The following is a 26,786-nucleotide window of genomic DNA, read 5'->3' on the forward strand; positions in this document are numbered from 1 at the left end:
ACTGCTACTAAATGTGGCCATTTTTTCTCTCCCCTAAACTTAATAGTACAGTTGCAAACAAGTTAAATCAGAGTTGTAGATTTTGGGAAATATAATTTGCACCATTCTCATTAAGAAGGTTGTCTTAAGTGAGGTATAAAATGACACCAAGGATGTGATCATTAATCACTGAAAAGCAGAACCACGTTTAAAATAACAGTTCAGTTTAGTGGAACTTTACATCTATTGCTGAAAGTAGTATTTGGTTTAAAACAGAAATAGCAGGTAGAACTGTTTCTCCTATTTGCGGTGCTATCTATTTTTAATAAATAGACCTATAAACAGTCTACACAGCATGGTTAGCTGAAATCACAAGTGACTTATGGGATAGCACTAGGAATAAGGGGTGAGTGTACATTCTTAATATCTCCTTTAGTTTGGACAGTGGGGAAAAAAAAAGAGGAACCTGATATAAATTTTCTTCCTTTCCAGGGTGAAGCTATCTCAAAGTTTCAAAAAATGAATAAATTGCAGCAGATGAAAATTAGGAGCAGCAAGGTGTGGCAGAAACTTCTCCCTCTTAACTCCAAAAGAAAATGAGGTTGATACTGATAGTTTCCCTCCTACACAAACTACTATCTCAGATGCAGAGGTAACTCTGGCACAGAGCTACACAGCTGTTGACGAGTTCATTGCCTTAGTCTGAAACAAGACTTTCCCATCCCTTCAAAAGGTATGTTAACTACACAATTGCCTCTTCATTTTTAGGAAGCTGCTTCCTGAAAATTCTGATGAACAAGCTAATATATTATTGAAGCAACATTCATGCTCTCTACAAATCACAAAACAGGTCACATTGTGGAGGTCTGGGCCCTCCAAGTGATCCTGTAAAATTACTATGCGTGTAAGAAACTACTGTTTACTAATACTTTTTCTGATACTACAATTTAATCGGTAGATAGTAATTAATTTGAAAAGTTCTAGAAATTCAGAAAGTTTAAAAGGTGTTTTATTCAACCAAAATTCTAGTGTTTCTACTCCTTCTTACCTGGTCCTAACTTAGAGATAGCGTATAAAAGGTCATAGTTAATGACTGGAGTAGCATCTTCTACTTGCTTCCAATCAACAGGTGGAGAGGCAGGAGGTGAAATCAAAAACTGTTTGTCTGGATTTGGTGGCGCCAAATGTGAGCTTCCAATGTGCAAAGTCTGAAAAAAGCATAAAAGCCAAAGCTGTTTCACTATTATCAATGAATCCATCATTCATGAGGAATTTTAAGGTTTGGATAGATGTTATGCTGTAACAGGCACTCAAGGTGGCACCATGTAACTATATTATCGAAGGGAGCTATATGAAAGACCCAGTATACAAAATACAGACAAGCCACCACATTCATTAACTCTGATGAAACATGCAATGAAGTATGCACATCCGCATCTTCTCATTATGGAGTTTTACAAAAATTTCACCAGAAAATATCTGTCCTTAAAATACTGAAGTAGGAGGAAGCTGGATATGGGCTTTAAGGCCTAATGACAAATGGTGTTGAAACTCATTACCACAAGTGAGAGTGGTGAGAATTCTAGAAGGTATATAAATAAACTGGCTCCTTCAGGACTGTCCCTAGGGACATCTGAAACAGACACACATAGATTAATTTTCCCATTAAATTTATGGAGGAAAATACACAGCAGCTACCAAAAAGCACCCAGATTACCAGAACCTGAGAGTTTCACATCTTTAGCAGCAGATGCTAGCCAGCTATACAGCTGTGCTGATGGCGATCTCCAAGTACAAACGTGTGCTAAACAAACGATTTGCAGGAGCGAGAGCAGGAACAACAGGTAGAGTCCTGAACATGCAGCTCTACTCTTTGGATTCCCTCAGATACTACTTGAGCACGCATGTGTGTGCGTGTGTACTGTCGGCAGAGCACGCTTGGCTTCCCCCACCCCATTAAACTCTATCTTTGACAGTGCTGATTACTATCATCTACTCCCTTTCCTCAAGGTTATCAAAAGGGAGACATAAATGCAAAATATGCAACAGCCTCCAAATACTTGTAGCTTTGGAACAACCTGTGATTCTCTAATCAAACTGAAAAAATTAACAGTGTTCATTAGCATGACTGAAGACCTGTGGAAGCTTATCACAGGTAAGTTATGCTTCAGTACCTTGTAAGGATAATCACAAAGAGACTTACCTGAGCAAAATACAGTTTTATTTCCTTTCCAAGGAACTCTGTCTTGTGCAACTGGATTCTAGCATCTGCTGCAGATAAAGGGTTACTGAAATTTATTCGTACTCTTTTGAAGCTCTTAAAATACTGAAAGGTGATATCTCTGTCATATGTTCTAAACAGCGATTCAAATTTGGCCTGAAAAGAAAGGACCAGAGAAGAAAGTGAATATGCACTCTACATTTTTCTCTAAAGAAATACAGAAATAAATTGCAGTTACCAGTAGGGGCGTACTACCACTCTTGAATATTGATGTATTTATAACAGCTTAGATTTAGTTTTATTCTTTTCTCTTTTTAGAATGAATTTTTCTAACCCATCACTTGTTTTCTCTATAGCAGCTTTTTTCTTCCTTATTAAAAAATAGATTATTATCATTAATAAGTGTTGGACATGATACTCTGATTTAGTGACATAATAAAAAACAGTAGTCTTGGTAAGATATTGAAAAGAAATGCTTGTCTTCTAAACTTAACATCCAAAGGCCTTGAAAAAAGTCTGCCAAGCATGCCTTCGTCTAAGTGTGCAATTTTCAAGGAAACCAACACAACAGTTTTAATAGAGAAAAATGAAAAAAGCATATTTGCCAGCTAAATGTAATTTTCTTCAGTGACTCAGCATGCATAATAAAGTTCATGAACATCTCCTGTTTTAATAGCTGCTACTTTCATTTAGGAAAATGAACATATTACTGAACTCTAGTTTAATAACCTCCTCTATTTCTGGAACAGAATTCTAAAAAGGCTCCCACTATCTTTCCTAAAAAAATCTTCAGTACTGACCATACAGCCTTTGACACACTTTCTGTTTTGACTGTGTGGTAAAAGTAGGAACTGGACCAAAACCTCATACCTTCATAGATCTGCAATTGAGTTACTTTGCTGTCCTATCTGCGTGAAAAGACTGAAGCACCTTTACCAACAGCTGGGTATCCATTTTGCACTTTGGGTTTGTGCTCCTAGGGCATCTATGCAAACCAGACTTGGCTATTTTTCATATCATTTATATGAAGAGTGCTTCCACTCTTACTTCAGGATGCCAGAGGAGGAGAAAGAAGCAGGAGGTTCTGAAGCTGCCATGCTCTTGGCAAAGTGTTTCAGGCTCACATTGAGAACAAAGTAACCAGTCACAAGCCTTATTTCAGTCATGGCAATAGATCAAGTATTCAGATTTCAGAGATTTTCAGATATTTTCTCTTCATAAAAGCTTACTAGAAGTTCAATACAAAGCCAAAATAAACAAGTATGTAAAATCACATTGCCTCATTTTTTTTTACTGTTACATTTTGAATTAGTAGGAAAAAAAGGCAAGAAAGATTACATAAGGAGGCAGCGATTACTTCAAAATTTTCTTTTCCTTCCTGAAAAGCTCTACTTCACAAACTCGCCACAGCTGTGTACAGAACCACTGTATTTCAAAGATATTTTAAAATCAGAGCTGTCCTACTTCTTGCTGAGCCACACTTAAGCTTCTTCAAAACGAGCTCTGAAACAAGACCATGACACTCCGCACACAAAGCCTGTATTTGTTAGCCTCCTGTACTCCAGAGAGAGCTGGATGCAACCATGAAAAGTAAGCCAAACCCATGCTAAATTGCAGTTCAAAGTTCATATTCAACATTTAAACTCAGAGAATACCTTCCAGATTTGCGCAACGTATATGCTTATTTATAATATATATATTTTTATATATATATAATATAAATATATTTAAAATGTGTGTGATTATAGAGGTCATAAATGTCATGCTAGCAATATGACACTAAGTAAAATGTCATTTTTGTCCTTAAGGTATCTTAGCAGTCAACAATTCAGTGTATCAGGACTGGATTACTTACATTATATTAATTCTAATCAGTTAAATATAAATCTGAAAGGACTTCTTATAGCTTTAACATTATGCTCTTAACTACAGCACCAGCCAAAAAATCCCATGAAAAGTATAAGTTGTACTATAAATTATGTAAATCTTACTACCAAAATGATAATGTAAACATTTGCTGAAAACGCATATGCAAGTGAAGAATACACTACACAGACAGTCAAGAAGTCTGGAGGTAAACTCTGATCATTTTCAAAGACACATAGCTTAAGATCTAATAATTTCCAGAGTTAGTCATTCATATCAGAGCATACTGTTGCAGACTTACAAGACCCAAGACCCTTACATCAAACTGAAATTTTCTTACAAGTCAAAAAGGTATTAAGGCATCCATATTTTAAACTATCTGAAACAGCACCTACATACTTTAGTATTCTAGTAGTTCACACAAATAATACACAAAAGATAAAGCATACCCTCGTTTCTGCTTGATTGAAGACATCGCTATCTGCCACACAGGCAATCAGAGAACTAAAACTGTAGTTAAAATTTCTAAAATGCATTTTGTGCTTCAACAAAGCAATACTTGCTGTGCCACAGAAACCAATGACTTTTAAGGAAGCCGTTGGTACTGCAGGCAGCGTTTATAAGGGAAACAAGTCCAGCCCCTCAAAAAAAAAAAAAAAGGTTTCAGAGCATCCTGTATGTGACAGCGAATTCCTGAACAAAGTCCTGCATGCTTTGAGACAGTCAGGAACAAAATGTAAGCTGCGACTGGAAAGAGGTGACGTCAGCACATTAGTCAGCTTCCCTATGCTAATTACCAGTGCTCGGGAGGATGGAAAAAACAGCTGAGGTTTGCACAGCAGCTGCTTTATCGAGCCTCTTGCAGCATAGTTTCCACTGGTAGTAATTCCATTCAGCGCTCAGACAACATGCTCTTCACTGGAATGGGACAACCCATCTTAAGATGGAAAATGTTACTGCTAAAGGACCAAAGTCTAGAGTAATAGGCTGTAATTAGCCAGGAGGAAAATTTCAAGACTTCAGAACGGAAAACAAATCCCTCAGGTCAATAGCTTTTGGTAATTTTGTGGAAAAAATACACAGACTGAAATGTAGAGATTAGGACAAATTGATCTGGGAAAATACTGTAATGGGGGGGGGGGGGGGGAAGTAAGTATTCCTTTTGAAGCTTTCTTCAAAGCAACTATATGGACTAATTACCATTCTTTCTTTATTAAAAACTCATTCCGAGCCTCATAAACTGTTGAGGTTTTTTGTTTTGGGATGGTTCTGGATTGGTGTTTGGGGTTTTTTTTTTGTTTGTTTTTGTTTTCTTTTTTTAACAGGAGCTTCATCAGAAATCTGCTGGCAGGGTTTTAAGAGACAACCTGAACTACTAACAACAGTGATGAGGCAAGAAACCTACATTTCTAACATTTTCTGGTTTATTTGTATCCCTGTTTCAGAACATTTCCCAAAAAGTAGCACAGGAAACAGGTTTTTGGGTGGGGGTTTTTTGTTTTGCATTTGTGTTGTTCTGTTTGTTTGGTTTGGTTTTTTTTGTTTTTGTTTTTGTTTTCTTTAAATCAAGAACTATTTAAAAAAATCATTAACATTTAAAGTAATTCATTACGTTTAAGCTGAAGGTTTTACAAGCTATTTGGAACTCTCCTACGCAGCTTCAGATCAAAATTTATAATGAAGTCAAAATCATAAGTGCATTTAGTTCATTTTACTATAATATGGGACTAGACAGAAACATCAAGTTTCATGAAATACTTGCAAACAATAGACAGTCGTAAGTTTAAAACCTTATTTCACAAATACTTAATCGTGTATAACTATTCACATAAATAGCTTTCTCTGTTTCCAGGGGTTCTACTTGCTTAAAGTTAAGGATGCTTATTGTGCCACAGGCTAAAATCCCCATTCAGCAGTCAAATTCTCTGCTATCGTAAAGTTACCTTAGCATAAAAGTTGCCTTAGCATGAAAGACTACTCAGACCAACTTCCTAGCACTTTTTCTTAGAAGCCCCCGCTTAAAAATAAGCTCAGCTCAGGAAAAGAGAAGGTACTCTGAAGGACAATTCAACAACTGGTATAGATGCTGTCAGTGAGATTAAACCCAACTCTGAAAGAAAATAAGAGGTAACGAGCCTCCAGTGCTCCAGGAGCACCTAACATACTGGGTGCCTGAAGGACAGAAAGAGGAAGAAACAGCAGCTCTTTTTCTTTCCGAGCTCCCAAGAAGATGGGATGCAATGGCTATTCAGCCACTCAACACTGCTGAGATCTGGACTGGGCACACATACAGTGAGAACAGGTCTGAGTTCCCAAACTCATGACCTGTACCCAGAAACACAGATACTTAAGAAGAAGACTCAAACAGCCATCGTGCCAAACAGCGAACCACTTGAGCTCACACAGAAAATCATGCTGAGTACGTCTTGAATCCTGCCCTTGCCCTGGAATTAGGTCGTCAAGTGTCTTAAAGGCTTCGGAAGTGGAAGCACCAAGCATGACTCCATGGACCAGCAGCCAGGATGCTCATCTGGAAAATATGGCCATGAATCACCTGTGCATAAAAGGAAAATAGGCTTTCCACATCCTAGGTGAATGCTACAGCTACTGATAAGAAAGTAAAGAAGGTCTCCCCTTTAACCTCCTACTGAGTCAGAGTCATTTGGCATACTCTGAGGCTACTGAGGTGCTGCAGCATCTCTGTGAGCGACAGATGGAAAGAATATTTCTTTTGTAGAGCCTCATAGGGCCTACACAGGAGGCAGTTTGAGCTGCTCAACAGAATGAAGCCTTTGGCAACCTAGCGGCAGACCTTTATATAGCTAAGCATGTCAAAGCTTCCTAGCAGTCCACTAACCATAGAAGTCTTCAAAAGCCCTATTTTGGACTTCACAGCTTAAATTAGGACAGGTAGATCCTAGGCACTTGCATCCCTTTGTAACTCTAGACTTACATTTTTATGCCCAAATCCCATGAAGAGTAGGACATTAAAAATATCTCTGATTGCTATCCTCAAGGCCACCTACACATTACTGAGACCCAAGGAAAATTACTTTACAAGTCTTACTACCAGCCATCTTTCAAATATAACTTTTGTCATCTAAAACAGGACTATAGCCTGCTGTATTACTGTGTCAGCTGTAAACAAACCAACTATTTTTGAGAACATTTAACACCTCACAAAACATTTTTTTCAGTGTTCTCCAGATTTGAAATAAACATTGAGTCTTCTGCTGATGCACACTAGGTTTTCACTTTGCCCATTTAAAAAGACAAAGAAAAGAAACCAGTCCTAGTCTGTTCCATTTTATCATTATCATCATTATTTTTTGGTAACGTTGTGTCACCAGCCACTCTTAAAGAAACAATTCAGGCAAAAAAAGATGGTTGCATACTAACACTCCATTCACAACACAGAATAAACCGAGAACTAGTATTCTGCGGGGAAAAAAAAAATTAAAAAAAGAAAAATCACTTTGAAGTGGTCTAATATCCTTACTGCTATGCTTGATTAGAACAAAAATGCAGTCTACAATGTCTTAATTAGTGGATGAAATGAACTACCTTGAATTATTAAAAAACAATCAGAAGTACTTGTTTTCTCAAAAGAAAAAAAAAAATTCTCATTATCCCTGCTTCATTTAATGGTTATTTAAGGCTGCAGCATTATACTGAGAGCCCTGAGATCTGTTGTAGAAACCAAGAGCCAAAGTTACAAAACCACCATTACAAAATCCCGACAGTGTTGCAATGTTTTTTCTGTGGTGTTCAGGTCCTGTAACATTTGTTAACCACATGCTAACGAACTGTCTGGAACAAGAACAAGGCAAGACTATCTGAACTTCTGGATTTGATGTTCTGATGTTATCGGAGTGCAGTTTCTCTTCTCCCTTGTCTTCAGAGAGTTTGCTGCTTTGTCTTCGTTGAGATTCCCTAGTGACCTACAGAAAGAGAACAAAGTCAAGGAGATCACCTGCTTAAAGATATATGCTCTCATCCAGATACCAAATAATGTCTGATACTAAAGAACACAAGCTTCATCAGTGCAACAGGATGCTGCTGTACTTTGTGCAACGAGAATCAGGGAAACTGAACAGGTAAGAATAGTATGACATGACAACATGGTCAGCCCTGCTTTCTCAGGTTTCACCTTTCCCTTGAAAGGTACAGATTCTGGAGCTCAAGTTTTAAAAGCCGAGTTCTAAAAATTGCAGACAAGATGCTCAATGAAGACCTAAAGCACTCCCTAACATCAATAACGCCTGACAGATCCTCCACTAGTAGCACTTCCCAGGCAAAGAAATTTAACAGAGACCATTTTTTTGATTACTTTTGGGAGTGAAAGGAAAAACAAGGAGTCAAATGAGTATGTGGAATAGTGGGAACACAAAATGACTGAACGCCATAAATAGTTCTATAATTTAATCTCCACATGCAGTGAAATAGGTAAGGCACAGAAGAGAAGGAAATGAGACCACAGAAGTAGGAAAAAAGGCAAGTCACAAAAATGACTGTTCATTGCTGATAGCTACATTAGCAAAGCTAACAATCTGAGGAAGAAAATTAACATGAAAATAAATGTGTTGGTAGTTCTGGAAGCTAATAAAATGATGACCTATGAGCTATAAATCAGAACAATATAATCCATTCTTTTCTCTCATCCCTGGCAGACTTTTACAATTGCCCTTGGAGGGTGCTCTTTATGTAATCCCTGTACTCCCACTATATATACTTGCTGATCTTTTGCTATCAACATATAGTTTCTATTCCTGTCTTCATGTTAATTATCTTGCCTTAGCCCTTACTTACAACAGGGATAAACATCTTCAATTTATCTAGAACGAATAATCACACTAACTGGTTTCATTTTCTTAGTGGTTGGGAAAGGAGAGGGAAGGGCAGACAGTAAAGTACAAACAGCTCCCAGAGCTATCCATGCATGCCTAGGGTCAGTAAGCTCTGCTCTGTGCGTAACAGCACACACCTGAATTCAGGCAATCTTCTAACCTGCACTGTTTCGGCAGCGCAGAAGCAGGGGTGCTATGTGTCCTCATGGGACAGGCACACTGAAGGACGGAATAGGAAAGGCTAATAAATGTTCCTTTCTAGAACTTAACACTCATCTAGAGCATGGCTTCAGCATGCATTCAGGTAAAAAACAAAAAATTCCCAGAACTCAGACCCACTGAAAATGTAAGGAAGTTTAACATATGAAGGGCTAATGAGCACGTCCTTGATGGTGTATTTTTCTGTATTGCCTTTAAGGGTGCTCTGCAAACTAACACTGCCATCAGGAAACGGTAACATTCTCCATCATTGGAAAACCTTCTTTTCCCTGCCCTTGGGATTCGAGAAGTGGGTTGTTTTTACGTGGAGGTTTGTGTTGCTGGGTTTGTTTTGTTTTGAAACTTACTTGATGAGCAAGAGAAGTCACATCAATGCAGGCTGGCTCAAGCAAAGAGCCAGGAGTGAGGGCAGTGAGTTAAGTCACTTGCCTTAAACTGTCTGCACAGTTCTTAGTCTCATTTTACTAGCCAAAAATGAATCAACCCTCCCCACCCCCAAAAGAAAAATTGCCCCCAAAACAAAGATGACTGAAATGAAACCTGGACATGATTTCTTTTTGCAAGTCTGACAGGATTTGTTATGAAGTAAAAGTAACTGGCAGACCAATCCTACATGAGTATACTTTTTGCCTCAAAATCGTTACAATAGCCTGAGCATTGGGAGACTGGCAACCTCGATGTCTAATCCAGAACACTGGAATAGCTGTACACCTACTCACACAGTCAGGCAGTAACACAGCCCTTAACTTAGCTGTACAAATTTCTCCCACGCCAGGCAAACCCAGGGAGGGAGTTAGAATCACCATACAACTGAAAATGTTAACAGACAGTTTCTTCTGCTTTGTGGTTATGAAAAATTTTAAGTTTTTCAAAGTTGCGTACTCATTCATCAGATCATCTGAAAGATATTACAAGTGGAATAAGTATATACACTTAGTACATCAGCAGAGAAATAATTTGCAACAAAACACCTTTTAACAAGCGAAAAAAGTCTTTAGTATTATGGAATAAACTGCACAAATAGTATCTGCAAATTTATTTACAGTAAAGAAATCACACAGAGCACAGCAATACAAGTACACAAACTGGTTTTCCAAATTACACAGAGCTACGTGCAGTGTATTAAGTCAAAGTAACACCCACACAATGACAAAATGGAAAAAGGGGCCGAAGCATGGAGTTAAGACTGTCATCATCAGCTCCTCCTATTAACTTTGTTTATAATGTGGAACAGCAAACACATGACCATTCACTATTTCACATGCTTACAAGCATTTTAGTCACTGAATTTCCAGTCATAAAAATAGAGACAAAAATTTGTGCAGTTTTAACAAAATTTAAGCATGTGATTCCATGTAATACAGTACACAAAAGAAAAACCTATCTGTCTGTACTACACCAAGTTATGTCAAGAACTATATAGGAGTGCCATTTGAAAGAAGTATTCAATGGCTATAAAACTCTGGACAATATTTCTATTTCTGAAAAGTTGCTTTTCAGAAATAAAGCTTGAATACTTGTCAGCAATATTTATCAGAGCACTAGTTCAGCACAGTTACCACTAGCATACTTCGTATGTTAGTGTAGACACTTACTGCAGATAGACATGGCTAGACTCAGTTGACAAAAATCAAAGGCCACAAATCTGGGGTGTGGTGCCACCTCCATTTTAGACTTCTAGCTGTTCCGCGAAAACCTTTTCCAAACAGAAAACAGAGCAGAGGAACAAGTGACCATTTTCTTAGACGTCAAGCAAAACATGTAAAGGAAAGTAGAAAAGCTATTAAGATTCTGCACCTTTACTAAGATGGTACACATGCTTAAGACCCAAGACTCAAATACCTTTATATACCTAAAATTATAGAAGGATAAATGCCCATCAGAACAAGTTTTTTGAAAAACTCTACCTATTTCTCCTATATTTATTTCTGTTTAAATTCATTAACTGATTAACTTTAATTACAAAATTATCTACAGGTAATATATTTGCAGTAGAAAGAGCATATCATGAAACACCAAGTCTTTTTGCAGTACTTTTTGCAGTAATTGGGTAGGGCAACTGAAAAAGGAAAGGAGAAAGTTCTCGCAAGGTCAATCATAACGTTCCCCCCATCCCCACCACAGAGAGAGAATTTGGTTTCAAATAATCAAAACAACCTTCGAGAAGATAAGATGCTTCTTAAAAGTGTATGAAAATACCTGAAAAAGACTGTCCAGCAATATTATAGTTGAATCCATTACACATGTTGGGGACAGGGGGGTAGGGAGGGCTGCAAGGAAAAAAAAAAATCCACAAGATAGAAAGCCAAAGACCAAGATGATAATCTTTAACCAAGACAAATGTAAACAAGATCATTGCCATGGCCGGATGCAGTTGCAGTGTTAATTATTTATTTCTATTTAAGGCGGAAAGGGGAAAGAAAAGGCAATGGGGACAACAGCACAGTCTATAACTCATCACAGAAGCGGTGCACATGCCACACTAGAAAAGGCTAACTGTGGAAAGGGAAGGGCAGGAAATCCTTAAACAACTCTTCTCTTCTAACTTAAACTTGTTGAAGGCTTCGATAAATATAGATATCTATAAAAATCCTTTCCTCAGAGTGGAGATTAAAAAATGGGAGAGAGAAGAAAATTCTCCAAAGATCATCTATATTTATTACGAACTAAAAAAGAACAAGGCCTTTTAAACCAAAATGTGTTAATAGGCCATTTTTGCCTACTATAGAAAAACCAACTGTAAACTATTTACAGCAGAACTGAAGGAAGTTATTTGTTAAAAAAATGTTCCCGCACCCCCCAAGATATAAAGTAATATCTCATAAGCACCATGTAACTATGAAATAAAGGAAGCATGAGGTATTCTTCCAACCATTACAACTAGGAAAAATCATCAGCAGTCTGACCCTTTCAAGGTTATTTATTTGAATACCAGCATGGGAAAAAAAAAACAAACTAGACAGTAATTAACGTATCAGTGGATTTGCAAGATGAAACAATTAAAGAGAGAAGGGATATGCTATACACATCAGCAACTAAAACAAAAACAGCCCTTCAGATAATTATTTCTTGAGTGAGGGGGCACGTTCTGAAGATGAAGAACACTTTGTTTTGTAAAGAGGGAACAGCTGTAAAGTTATTTATAAGTTAGATTCAGCATAGGGAGAGGTCCAGGGGATAGGGCACATGCTTAGAGTTGGATTCATGCATTCTTTAAGGACGTCATACATATTCTGACACTTAGCACAGCTGGAGCGCTGCACTCCAATGCTGCCTCTGCACATTGCCCATGCATTAGGGTGAGCTAAGGGGCACAGAGGAAACGTTGGTGCTGGGTTTGTACACTGGTACCTAAAAGATACCGTGTTTGAAGACTGGACAGGGACGAAATTTCAGAGGAATGGGCCTTTAGCGTTAACCTAGATACATTTACATTTTGACAGTGACGTAAGTAGAACTATATTCAGCAGTCAAAACAAGAAGTGATGAGGAGTGGAAGTTCTTGCATGAAGTAATCACATCACAACAGCTTACAAGAAAGGATGTAGAGTGAAAGACACAGGAACCAAAGTTCCCCAAAAAACTCTCATGGTAAGAGGGAAAAAGACCCCAGTAAGTGATCCAGCAGTGTGTCACAATCCAGTCCTCCAACTGAGAGTATTTTATTCAAACCCTATCAAATTGAAGCCAGTGTGGTCAAAGTTCCCCAATATCCAGATGTTCCAGTAGCAACCACACACTTTCAAAATTCCTGCCTTCCACCCTGGAGCTAGAAGCAGCATCCACAACATAAATGAAAAACGCTAACAGAACATCAAACCTAAATTTGGTTTATGATTTAAAAAACCCAAGCCAATAAGCTGTGATCTGTTTTGATACAGACACACACATGTAAATACAATGATGAAGACATGATGTATTTTACAAAACAGGAGTTTTTAAAAACTAAGTTTTGAGATGACTGGGCAGGGTCATGATCCTGATTCAAATATTAAAGACTATGTCTTCTAAATATAGATCTACACATGTATATTTAATAAAATGTTAGTTAGAGCAAAAGCTTGATGTCAGCATCCTAGTCTTTTAAACATTGCTTGAGGAAAAAAATATTTGTCCAGCTCTCTGGCTTTATGAAACACACACTGATCATCACAGCAGGATTAAAAGGCAGGTGGCATTTTTGGTACAATATGCTTCCATCTCCACTGAAACTTTTCTGAAAAGACCAAAAGAAGTCAAGATATTTTTATCTCACTTTGTACACTCTAGATAATGAAGGAGATAATGATAAAAGGTCAGTACAAAGGAGAAAAAGCAGAAGGAATGAATCTGTGTCAGCTTGTCTTTATTCCCTACTCAACATCTAAATCAAGAGCTACCATTATAAAGCATGAATCATTGCATATTAAAAGCTTCAGATAAACCAGTTTAAGACGACTATTTTTCCTTTGAGCAACCAAGGTTTTGTTTTCAAATCTGTTCTGAAACAGAACAGTATTTCAATGGTTTCCAGATCTCTGACCAAGGATCTCTGATGAGTATATCGGATCAACTGGTTAGACAAGGAGTTCCAAAGTTTTTTAATGCAAGAAAACTCTAAAGCCAGCTGTCATTTCTACTGATGATTTTGGAGGCTGCTAGGAGCATGCCACCAACCTGTGTTTGGTATGACTTGAACCATTACCTCTACTCCTCAATTCGACAGAGTGCATTGCAATATGACATGTCTATAACACATTAAGTGAGAATTTCAAAACAAGTGACATCTGATAGTGGAAACCAAAACCCAGTCATTCCTATCTGACTGCACTCAAACAGAATCAGAGCTTTTGAGCTGCAATGACTGTTCTATGATCACATTTGGGAAATCATATCGGTTCACTATGGCTAGTTAAACAAAAGAGTAGTAAGTAGGGAAGGATACAGGTGGAAATGAGGAATGAATACTGCTGTATTTTCTTATTGGAAGGTCTTGTAATTCTTCCGTCTGGAGTTTCTCCAGAACGGATGCACACTCCTCAAGGTTGGTGAAAGTAAAAAAGGCAGCTTAGCCATCACTGCAATAAACACTTCATTTACTCCCCCAACATAACAGCAAGGTGCCACCTTTATTCAAACCATTGGTCTTTGTGGTCCCTCCTCCCAGAAGCTGTTTCTCATCATTACTATGGTAGACTTTTGCGAATTTGGGTATAGTCTTACACCCAAAGATAATACACAGGTGTCATTCTGTGGACTACTCCCCCTCACAGATAGAGTACAGCTGATTCAAAATCTTCAAGAGCTATTATTACTCTTCGATGACATTTGCTGAAGTAGCATACTGGCTTGCCTACAGGCCGATTACTTTACGGCAACTTTGGAATGCTTTCTTTTGAATAAAAAAAAATTGTGAAGAATGGTTTGGAACAGTCAATCAGTCTTTCCTCATGGGACCTCCAAAACCTGTGAGACAAGTTTGTTTACCATTTAATCAATAGTTCTTGGAAAGTTCCAACCTTATTTCTACTCCCTTCACTTAAAAATTTCACCTATTAAAGACAAGTGAATTGCAACCCAGGCTTGCTCCAATGAATGCCAGTTAACTTACCAATTTTCTTGATCTTAATTCAACAGTTTTTCACATGACAGAAGAAAAAAAAAAACCTTCCAGAAGGTTACCTGCATCTATTGCTATTATTTCAAAAGGAGAATAAAGAAGAAATACTACTCAAATTAGTTCTTAATGCAATTACAAACATTTATTTGAAGTCTGAAACTACAGACTGTACCCTGAAGCTGTATGTCCTTTCAGCAGAAAGCCATAATGCCAAGGGATCCAGAGTTTTGACCACAGAAGCATGCATCACCTATGGATGTCAGTGAGGTTTCTATGAAGCCAGGTGCTGAATTCAGCCATTTCTCTGCCTACAGAAGCTATCCACTCCACAACTGCTCCACTGAAGGATTAAAAAAAGATTTAAATAACCCACTGATGATTTTTTTTTTTTTTAAACACAGATTCCAAAAGCACTGCCAAGGAAAGTAGCTGTTTTTACTGAATAGACTCTTGCAAGATTTTTTTTGAATAGGAGCTTAAAATATATGAACTGTTGTCATGCTAGCATTATGTAGCCTACATATGTCCAAATAGAATATGAAGAGCTGTGCTCTATCACAGAAGGGCTATTTACAGATTCAATGTACGACAGTTTTCCAGCCAACCATCTGAAAAATAAATACCTACAGTGTGCTTATTCCTTCCTTGGAAAAATCCATGACTTACACTTCCATTTCCAAGCATTAAACAGTAAATTCCTGTTCACTGACTGGTAACATAAAAGTGGTAATTTGGAAATTCCACTACAGAATATTTGAGTAACCAACTAGACTAATTTAGAAGAGTTTTTAATATGGCAAGTATATTCCAAAATTTAAAGTCGTCTTTTTTTTTTTTCAACATGTTTCCACTCCTGCAAGGAATTTACTCAAATGATCCATAGTAAATAGATTACAATTTTGCCCTCATTCAATTATTCTGGAAGGAAATAAACATTTTCATACGGTATATTTACTGGCAAGTATTTTTCTATTCACATTAAAAACACCATTCCACCTGGAAAAATGACTTCTAAGTGCTAAAAACTAGCATCCAAAAGTTTGCAAAAATGCAGTGACTAAATGGAATAGTGGACTTATGAAGAGAAAAAGTAAATATCTTAGGATCTTATATGCTGAGAGCATTTTAGACGAGATAAACAACTGTTTAATAAGATTTGTTTCATTGAGAAAAATACTTTTAATAAGAGGCAAAACCAGAACAAGTAAATAAGAACTGCATAGCATTCTGACAGTCCATATGGACAGATTATACAAACAGAGGCTATTCAAATACTCTAACACCTGTGCAAAACAGCATCTTAAACTGATTGTGAATAAACCTGCTGAGGAAAGAATGGAGCCCTCTACAGAAAGATCTCCAAGAAACCTCTCTACTTTGTTGAAGAGGTGACATTTTGGAATAAAGGTCTTCACCTGAACTGAGCAACCCTGACACTCAGTTATCACCAGTTCACGTAATGCCACCTGAAAGCCTGATCCACACTAGAATTCCTTCCCACTCATCTATAGCTCAAAGCCATCCTGTACTTGGGAGCTACAAACCATTCAGGCCAGAGCAGCTGGTGTCTCTTTGGAAAACACAAGAACAGAGCAAAGAATATTTATGGCTGCTCTATACCTAGGAAGTATGTGAGAAAGCCCATAAAGTTTGTTCTCACCTGAAAAGCAGAAAACAGTCATTAGCAAATAGCATCTTAAAAGGTTAGGAATTTCTGATGAGCACTCTATGTTCACTCGGAGGATTACTAAGAGCCTATAACCCTATATTCAGACATCATTCAGGGATAATCTCCTCAGGACATTACTTAATCCTTTAAAGAATGATCTGGAAAAAGAGGCACTGTTTATTGTGTTTTACTTTGAAAGAGCTCCTTCATGCAAGTATAAATCCACAGAAGAAAAATGTCCCTTAAAGTGATAGGGCGAGTTTTCTCAAAGTCAGACAGCAGGCAAAAAATGGACTGTCTTGAGCCTCTTTGCAAGTTTCAATCAAGTACGATACCGGGATAAAGGGTTCAAGGACAGCATTTGTGATAAAGAGTTGTGTGAAAACATCAGGGACTGGGCAGAGTAGGAAGACCAAGGAAGGAGCATGCGGAACTCAACTGTCAGCTATTTTGCTTGGCAGAAGCTAGCCAGGCAGCTTATATGGGCCTCCAGACAAGCTAGAACAAGTATCAGCACATACTGCAGGATGTAAAGAAGGGAGAATTCAGAACTTTGTAGATGGTAATGGCCAAGGACACAAAAGCAGACAGACAGACAGATGTTTGTTCCACAATCTGTGAAATATGCTGTGTACAAAGGAATTTGCAAGCTTTAGGGGCTCACTTAATCCACATGCTATCAGAAAAATCTTAAAAATAAAAATCACTGAAGTTACCTTAGGAAAAAAAATTGTCTTGGTTTTCCAGGAGTTTCCAGAGCTCAAAACAAAAGTTAAGAATGAGTGAGGGCTAAGGATAATTTAGAAGGACCACCTCCTAACTTGCACATAAAGGCTGAGCAAGCAACAGGAATCCGAGAAGTGTATTTGGCACAGTATGCATGCTTTTGGTTTTAAGAATGAGAGCGCAAAGGACAGAAGTGACAGAATTACGAGTGGCTATCTGGGGCATGGTAAAGTAGGCAAGAGTTGAGGGGGAAAAAAAAAAGTATCCAAATGGATGGAGAAGTGCAGTGATAGGGTCAAGCTTGGTTCTGTATACAAAGCAGGGGAAGACAGTGTTCAGCTCAATGGCATCTTGTATGGCTAAGAATTAACTTTTAAAAGGCCTTTCTTGTCATTAAATTTCTTCAGATGTATTTAACTGAAAATGGGGCACCCATCCACTTTCCAAAGAAATTCAAAGTTAAAGTTGCCTAAGCGCCATTCCTTCACATGGAAAGAGGGCACTCTTTCAAAAATAGCCCAGAAAGTCAGCAAGACACAGTTCAGTACAGCTGAACAGGAAAAGTGAACGCTGCAGCTTTCACTTACTAAATAACAAAATATTCAACCTATTCCACTAGACCTAACTGGTCTAATCAAGACTATATCCATGCACAAGCTGTTGCCCACAAAAACAAACAAACAAACAAAAAAAACAAACAAAAAAAAACCCACACCGAACACCAAGAGCTTCCCTAGAATTTTGGATCAACAGCTCATGTCACAAAAACTACTGCAGGATTCACTCCAAGAAAGATTGAAAGCTGTATTCCCTCACCCCACACACCTTTTTCTGGCATTTCTGATATACCCTTTTAGTCTTGTAATGCCCTAATCATTAACACTGTTCAGATCACACTTGCCAGTGCAAAAACCATGAAAGTTCACACACTGCAATGCATTTGCATGGGTGAAACACACAACAGACTAGAACTTGGCTGATAATTACACTGATAACATGAAAAAAAAAAATCATCATCCAGTAAAGAAATATTTGGCCAATTTACTGCATATGAGGATACCATTTTCTGTCAGTTCTCTGAACAACAGTAATCAATACTGCAGTGTACATAGATTATCAAATACATAACTTGGAGTACTGATGCAGAAGCCTTCATTTCTATAGTTAAGTTGTTTTAATTGTGCTTAGTTGTTACCCTGAAAGTAAAAGCCTGACAGTCAAAGGAGAGAAGACAAGAAACAGTTTCAGAAGAGAGAGCGAAAATGTCCCCCCCCCCCTTTTAAATTATGCCAGCAGGAAAACACAGGTAGAAGAGGCAAGTTCAGGGAAGAAAGCAGAGAAATCCCCTGAGCACCTTAAAAACTTGAAGATTTCCCCCAAAACACCCACACCTTTTGTCTGATATTAAAGTTCATATTTATTTCAAAATAAGCATTTTTAGAAAGCTATGAGAAAGTTGAAGAGCAGCAACTGTAATTGTTTGCTATTCTAACTATAGCTTTTCCTATTTATGCCACGATTTGTATAAAATCATGGAAAGCTGCACTATTTCCTGATAGCAGAAGGCAAAGGGTGGTCACTCAAATATTTCTTTGACTAATTCATTCCACTGGGTTTTCCATGAGTGATTCATGGCTGTACTCAGCTTTCCTGGAAAACATTTCACAAAGTCTGCAGAGTATGTAAAGTAGTATATTCTCATTGTCTAGTTTCTAATTGTGAATCTTTGAGACTCTTTTTAAAAGTAAACAGCATGTTTTAGTTACTTCATTCTATCAAATATGATTTTGTTAATTCAAGCACTCCTATACCCAGAATAGCTGCCATCACAGCAAACATGCACATGCTTGTTTTCCTAAACAAGTTACACCAGGCTTACACACAGTTCTACTTCGACATGTAACTAGACTTAGTACATCCTTTAATAGCGCATTTTATCCTCTTTTGCCTGGCCTGATCCTGACATCACTATTTTATGACTTGATTCTGTTCCCAGTTAAAGTTAATGCCATAACATTGCCACTTTCCTAAATGAAAGGAGGATCAAGTCCTTATCTGTAAGCTCCTCTTAAAAGGGATTTATCACTGTTTAATGTTGCTGCCAAAATGATACAACAAAACCCCTGAACTATCAATAAATACAAAGTTACCTGTTTAATACAACTGAAGGTAAGACTACAAGCACAGGTTACAACAATTTGACTTTATGGCAACCTCGAAAGCTAGAGGCTGTCAAGCTCCAGTGAAAATACGAACAGCTCCTGCAAAAAGAAGCCTCAATGAGCAGAGCTCAGACCACATCTTATACCCTTTCCATTAACCCAGAAAGGGCTACTGTGTTTAAACAGCAGGACACTTATCCTTTATCAAGTGTGTATGTGGGAACAGAAAACAAACAGTCAAGTATATACATTTGAGTCCCAAATCTATAGACACACTCAAAGAGAACTGGAGTTTCCCAAACAGTTCTTCTTGCTTCTTTATAGAAGACTGGTAATTATAAACACTGCCCTGTGTCAAGATTTAAGTGAAAATGATGTTCCACGTGGCGAGAAATTTACTTGGCCTCTTAAGATGAGCATCTCTGAGGAAATCTCTGCCAAATCCTCCAAGGCAGAAGTCTTGAGAAACAGGGAAAGAGGGTAGGTTGGGGATGGGGGGGTGAGGGGATGTGTAATTTGAATTAGTTTAAAAATTTTGAAATATATCTAAATGCCTATTTTCAATGATTATTTTTTCCAAAAAAAATATTATGAAAGAAACAAAATGTATGCATGTTTTTCCACTCCATTTCCTATATATCCCCATTTACTAGAACTCCAGCCTTAGATGCCCTAGGAAACAGGGTGGTTTTTTTTTTGATAAGGAAAAGAGCTTCTTTAAATACTTGCATCTTCTATTATAAGTCTGTTCTTTTCTTGGAAGTCACAACACTACAAAGAGTTTGTTTACATAGAAGGACTATGAAATAATAACAAGTTCCCTAAAACTGCTTGCTCAACTGGTTTCTAAAATCCCTTGTGGTGCCAGTTCAACACAGCACACACCAGTAAGGCTGACTTCAGTACTTGATCAAAGTTCTGGTTACCCTCTGCCTGATCAAGCCCGAGTCAGGAGGGTACTACTTAAACAAATGAGTCTTCAAAGTAGTTCCCAGGACCCTCATCTCCTCCCATTTTCATTAAGAAATTTAAGGGAATTTAATTTTGTTTAGTATGCAGAAAAGCTCTGGGTGTAGTGAAACTATATGTAACATCGTTTCACATTATTTATATCTGGGTTGCTGCCTCTGTGCAGTTCAAAGGGTAACAGGTTGGCTTCTCTCACCAGACATTCCTTCCTGCTTAAAAGGGCAATCGATTACCCAATTCCTCCCTTCCCAGACAGCCTGACAAAGCACGGCTCACGTTTCTCACGGCTTGAATATGACTTACAAATTTCACTTTGATGAGAGCTTTACAGTCCTTGCTTCAGGCAAGTTCTGCTGGACTTCCATTAAGCCCCCATTTGAAATTAAAGTGTTTACGCTCTATGCTCTATTCATTTTCACCAATTTTAGAAACATAGGTTACCACACATATAAGTAAAACAGTGCTACCAAAATAGGTTTTCAGTGTTATAAAATTGTTCCTATTTCTCAGTAAAGGTTAAATAATAAAGAAATTTCAGTGCAATATTAAACATGGATGTAACTTCTCATTTCCCCAGCGCTTTCAAATTTCTTCTTTACTTGTTCTCGCAGTCCCCCAAACCCTGTTTTGGAAAATACAACCATGAAGCCTTTTCTCCGGCCAAGGAAGAAAGGCAGACAGCTCCCTTCAGGGCGCTGCCCTGAGCTATTCTTAGTCTGTTTGCTATTAATGCCACTCTCCAAGGTATTTCTGAGGAACTTCATTAAGTTGCTGCAACAATAACGTCCTAGTCAAAGGAAAGACTAGTATTGTGCACTTAGCTTTAAGTAAATACAGGAATAAAGACATCTTTCCCATGTGAACAGTTAAGGCTTATCATTTTTTCCATATGAATTGGGTTTTGATTGAACTACTGTAAAAAGCTTGGAGATAAAGTGCTTTATTTCACAAGTTTGACTATGAGGAAAACACACTAATGTGCTCAGGGTTCCTCATAAAAACAGTTTGTGCACAATTAACAGATACTCTTTTAGGAGTCAGTTTCATAAACACTGTATTTTTAACCACTACAGACTGGTCACTCCTTCTCAGGCACTTTATTCTGACAGCCTCTAAGGAAAGCACTACCTTGGTTGTTTCTAAAGCCAACTCAGAAAATTTTAGCTGACATTTCAAATCTGCCAAGCAGAGCACAAAAGAGCTTACAGCAAACATTTCCAGTTCTACATTATGCAACCTAAACATTACAACAAGGTTTTTGCAGATTTAAATGCAAAAGAATTACACAGCCTTCAAATAAGACAATATGCAATGCAAAGTACTAACCAGAACAGTCAGTGAAAAAGTGATACTTAAAACAGCGGCAGGGGTGGGGGTGCAAAAAGGAGGGGAAGAGAGATTAAACAATAACGTGCAAATTCGTGAAAAGATTAAGTGTGTTGGAAAAAAGAAGTGGGGAGGAAAAAACAAACAAACAAAAAAATCTTACCAGCAGTTCCCTTCAGAAACCATGGTCTTGTGAATTTACAAGAGAAGCTACATTGTCCACTACCAGAAAGTCTGCTGCCTGTTTTGAGGCTTAGAAACTACCAGCTACATTAAAGATAAATCAGCTTGCAATAACAAAACTTTCCAGGGTATGTTCTTCCTTATAGGGGAGAGGGGAAAAAAAAACAAACCACCCCACACTGCTAAACTAGGAACAATTCACTTTTAAATTGCTCTACTGCACACTGTTTTGTCTGTAATTAAATGCAACTGCAGGATGTAGCAATTAAAGTAATTCCTTTTCTGTCTGATATGGATAAGGTTCCAATATACTATAAAATAAATACAATCAGATCTGTCTGTTCAGTAGTGAACTTTGGTGTCCCACATCCAATCTATTAAAAAAATAAGATTTTTCACTTCAAGATTTAAGGTGACCTGGTTAGGCTGACACATTAAGAATTTACAGCACTATTTGCTTACGGTCATTCTTTGGTTTTAAATTTATAGATCCAACTAGTATTTTCCCCCAAACTTCATGGTCTGTCACACAGCTAACTTCTCGGTCTTCCTAGCCTTTATTCCTATTAGATATGTCCAACTGTTCAGAAAGAACGTGGCTGACCTTCCAAGCCAACACCACCGCTCAGTGTAACTGTTCCCAGCACTGTGACAATTCATCAGGGCCACAAGCAGCAGGTTCTCCTGCCGGAGAGCTGCCCTGGTGCGCAGGGGCCCGAAAGGGACCTCGGCTCCTCTGCTGACGCTACCTCCACTTTTGGACTATGTTAGCTCAAACTGCCGATACCTTATCTGTAAGTGGCTGTACTGCATTGCAGTTTTGAAGCACTGAAGTGTTGCAGCTGGCAGTTGTTCTCCTGTTATTTGGCTTTTACAGGATCCTTTACCTCCTACTTAAAGTGTATACTTGGGCAATTTTTAAGGATAAGATAATGGGGCAACTGCCCTGCTAATAATTATAGTTAAGCTATAGGTCCCAAACATTGAGCTATAAGAGTTTAAACCAGGTTTAGTCTAAGAAATGGAGACACGGAAACAAAGACAGCACAGATACATAGATTTAAGTAACTTCTATTTTCCAATTTATGATCAACCACTAAGTGATCAGAAGTTAATTCTTATCATTCTGTCTGGTTCTCCTATAATCTAGGATTTTTGAAATTTATTTATTAGAAGTGATATTAGACTTTACTTTTTAAAGCATCACATGCCTTCTGTTTCATTACTCACCATGGCATTTAAAAGAATGGATCTACTACAAATAACTTTAATATCTGATTAACTGTGGGAAAGAAACACCCCTCAAAAAATAGACAGCAGTGTCATCATCTGTTTCCCAGACCAAAGGACTCTCTAAATAGCATCAATTCAGGTCCCAGCAATGTCATACAAGACTCTTCTTCATCGCCCCCGTATTGCAAATTACAATGGGGCTTGACGGTTCCGTGTTTCTGTTTACTTCCCGCACTGACTTCTTCTACAGGAATCTACCACGAGACAGTCACTAAAATAGTCTTAATTTAATGAAGTCTGCTAGTAAATAAAAAGCTAGTTCAGAACATTTTCAGAGATAAAAGCTTCAAAATCAGCATCATGTTCTGTAACACCTGAACTTCTGTGCGTTATGGAGGGGAAAAATGGACTCTCAGCAGTGCATAAGAATTAATCAGCTGCACGTAATTTTATACTGGTTAATTCACTTTGACTCGCAAACATTTTATATGTCTTTTAGGCTTCAAACACACCTTCAGGACTGCACCATCTATGGGGTCAGAGGTTTATTACAGTAGGTAATACAGTAGGTATTATTATTTTCAGCTAGTAAATTAAGATTTGCTCTAATTTACAGTATCTAGAAGGCATGTCCTCAGAGGTTCCCAAGAAAGAAGCTGGCAACTTCAATTTTATTTCCACTGAACATGCACAGATCTCAGAATTGTCATCAGCTTTAAGAGTATGCTTGGCATTTTCAGAAGGGAAGGAACAAACATAAAAGACAAAGGGGCAACGCTCTCACACAAACCCAGTTCACTCACACTAGACTGCGACAATAGTTTGACAACATTGGACGAGCTCATGCATACATGTAACCTAATGCCAGGAATGCTGCAAAATCTGATGACAATTCTAAGGTGCATTTCTTAGAAACTGTGAACTGTGCTGTTAGAAGCAACTCTCAACCCACAGCAGCTATCCAGCTGCAGCCTTGTTATCTACCTGGCCCACTTCAGAGCCTTCAAAAGCTCTGCGAGTCCCTGCCTTAGTGACAAGGGCACCAGAGTGCAGAGCAGCTGCTCAGAAAGAATGGCCTCTTCCAAGACTGCAAGGCCAGTGTTGCCAGGATGCTTCCACAGTAGCCTAACTCATCAACAACTTCCCTCATCACACGACACGAGTAACCTCCTCCTCTCGCCTTCAGCTCTGCTGCTTGTTTTCTAAAAGCAAAGTGGGAGCTTGGGGCATTTCTGCTCGTACAAATACGCTTTGCTGCATGTTGTCAGCTATCGTTCTGGTGCACTTAATATAGCTTATATTTAAAATTCAGTCTCCATACATGTGCCAAATTTTACCTAAAGATATGCAGTTCATCCTTTAAATGACAAAGATGGTTAACAGATGAAACTAAACTTAGATGTTACCTTGGCTTTTTTCTTCCCTTTTTTTTTTTTTAACTTGCAGCATGAATGTGTATTTTAGTGATTTTTTTTCTTTTGATCTTCAGCTGTCATTTCTGAAAAATAAAGAAGGAGTTGTCCTCAAAACATTTTTCTAAATTGTTATGGTGTTTTTTTCAGCTATGACAGGTCACTCAGTATGACAGTTCATGTACAATATGGCCATAATCCTGATGAAATTTAATGAAAAATACTTCTGCAATTAACTATTTACTGTCATTAAAAAATGCAACTATATTATGCCAAAACTACTATTTGAGGGAGTGCAAAGTTAGAAGGAAGATAAGGACTAAACTGTATGAAAACAGCATGTGTTTGGAGGCTTTTTTAATGACTAGTTCTTTATAGCAAGACAACAGTATTTGTTTAAGTATGAAAGATATTATCATAGGCAAGTAAAAGTTAGTGTTCATCTTCTGACCACTCTTCTGATACGTTCTCTGTGACTAAGGGAAAAGCAAAAGTCAAGGAAAAAAAAATTATACTGTAACACAGGAGTCTTTAGAAAACCACAGTAGTTGTTCAGAAGCAGGCTGTTATTTCTGTGAACTTTAAAGAATGAAATTTTCCGCTGGAGTCAGGGAAGGAAGAATGGAAGATAGTTTCAAAATATTTTTAAAGAATGTTCTGGGTGGGTAGCAGAACAATTTAATTTCAATTAGTTATTGTACTTCTGAGAACATATTAAGTGCACCTAGAAATTTCAAAAGCATTTAAAAAATGTACTAATAGAAGATAATAAAAGGAGCCACAGAAGAGTCAGGATTTTAGCCTAAATCATATGCATTTTTGGTAAGGTTAATGTCTAATATACCATCATTTTCTCAGCCATGTTAAGTTAGTGACATACTAGATACTGTGATAAATTATATAACCTGTGTTTGCAAGCATATTACAATATAATCAATTACAGCTTTTTAACAGTCAAATAGCCTAACTGTCTGCAAAGTTGGTGAAGCTTCCTATGTAACTAACCCTTTTATCACAGCAGCCACATAATAGCAACACAAGGGCTGAATTACTTCAACTGCTAGTGGCAATATCTTGGCATTAAAAAAACCCAGCAAAATAGACATATGACCATCTGATCTAATCAGAGGTGCCTCAGGGCAATTTTGCTGTTGAAACACTACTGGTAACAAAAAACACTGGCATTTAAAGCTTTTGAGGTACTTGACAGTAGCGCTTTCAGGATGCATTTAATGTCTTTGTTTATATGGCAAGAACACATGTTTTGATTGAAGGGGAAAAAAGACCAGTATTAGAAAATAACTCCTGAGACCATTATAAACTTCCTGAATATTCAAGGTGATGGTTTATGAACTGAGCGCTTCAATTAACATTGCTGAAAACCAATACAGTTCTGCATTTCATTCTATCTTCTGCTTTCCCCACCCTTTGTATAGAAATTTTTGGTTTTCACTTTTTTCAGCAGAGGACATGAAAACATCATTTCAGTCTAATATTGATAAGAACAGAGTTTTATTCTGGCAACTTACTAAGGAAGAAGCAAGAGACATAGCTGCATCTCAAGTAGTTAATTAAGGAACAATCTCTCCCGAAATCATCTCCTGTGAAGAATTACTGCACTTAAATCTGCTATGGCATAGGTTACTAAAATTGCTTTTAAAGTTTGCTTGGCATATACCAAAGAAAAAAAAAAAACTTTTAAAACGTGTTCAAAGTTATTATGCACCTCTCAGGCAAATGATCTTCTCCTCCACTCCTTTCTCAAGAGAAAAAAAATATCTGACTCCTGATGTGAAGGCTTTATCTATTCATTCCTAATATTTAAGGACACTAAATAGAGCCCACCTATATGCTGTAACGAGGTGTGAACACATGGGCTAACAACGTTTTTAATAGAAGTCACAACGATTTAACCTAGTCTCTGATCCGATTATTCTTTTGGTTATACAACCCCAGGCAAGAGTTATTCATACTTTCCATTGCCTGCAACAGCAGCTGTTTCACTATCACCCTGGAGCCTCAGGAAAATTCAAGCCCTTAATCACTGTTTCCATTAGCCAACCGATCTTTGCTATCAGCTTGATGCGATATGGCCAAAGTGCCAAGTAGTCTAACTACAGGAAATTGATTAAAAAAAAAATTCATCCTGCAAAGAAGCCTCCACATACCTCAGAAGCTGGACAAACACCACTCATGAGGTCCCACTGATTCCCTCTCGCTTACACAAGCCACATGCATGAGCTTTCTCCACAATACCACAAGTATGTATGTTCTGTTTGACACAAGAAAACATCTCTTATTTAATATCACAGCCTGCAAGAAATATACAACTTAGTTCTTATCTCATCTTCTTTTGCCCATACTTAATTTCACCT

General features: G+C 37.8%; 2 protein-coding genes across 3 annotated transcripts in view; both read right to left on the reverse strand.

Annotated features, from left to right (window-relative positions):
* The window catches only part of KCNE1 (potassium voltage-gated channel subfamily E regulatory subunit 1), an 80,325-nt gene that overhangs the window by 42,891 nt on the left and 10,648 nt on the right, over positions 1–26,786 (reverse strand). The gene's annotated exons all lie outside the window — the stretch shown is intronic.
* The window catches only part of RCAN1 (regulator of calcineurin 1), a 40,399-nt gene that overhangs the window by 2,746 nt on the left and 10,867 nt on the right, over positions 1–26,786 (reverse strand). Inside the window, exons 1-3 of one of the 2 annotated variants that reach the window (XM_009473510.2) lie at positions 4,516–4,747; positions 2,183–2,356; positions 1,028–1,187 (exon numbers count right to left, since the gene is read on the reverse strand). In XM_009473510.2, coding sequence (XP_009471785.1) covers positions 1,028–1,187; positions 2,183–2,356; positions 4,516–4,602 — 421 coding nt within the window. In that variant the 5' untranslated portion in view covers positions 4,603–4,747. Of the gene's footprint in view, positions 1–1,027; positions 1,188–2,182; positions 2,357–4,515; positions 4,748–26,786 lie in introns of those variants that run through there. The other variant, XM_087756944.1, reaches the window with a different exon arrangement.

Source organism: Nipponia nippon, unplaced genomic scaffold, assembly GCF_047370975.1.
Source record: "Nipponia nippon isolate SJK-2023a ecotype South Korea unplaced genomic scaffold, ASM4737097v1 scaffold_2, whole genome shotgun sequence".
Lineage (NCBI taxonomy): Eukaryota > Metazoa > Chordata > Aves > Pelecaniformes > Threskiornithidae > Nipponia > Nipponia nippon.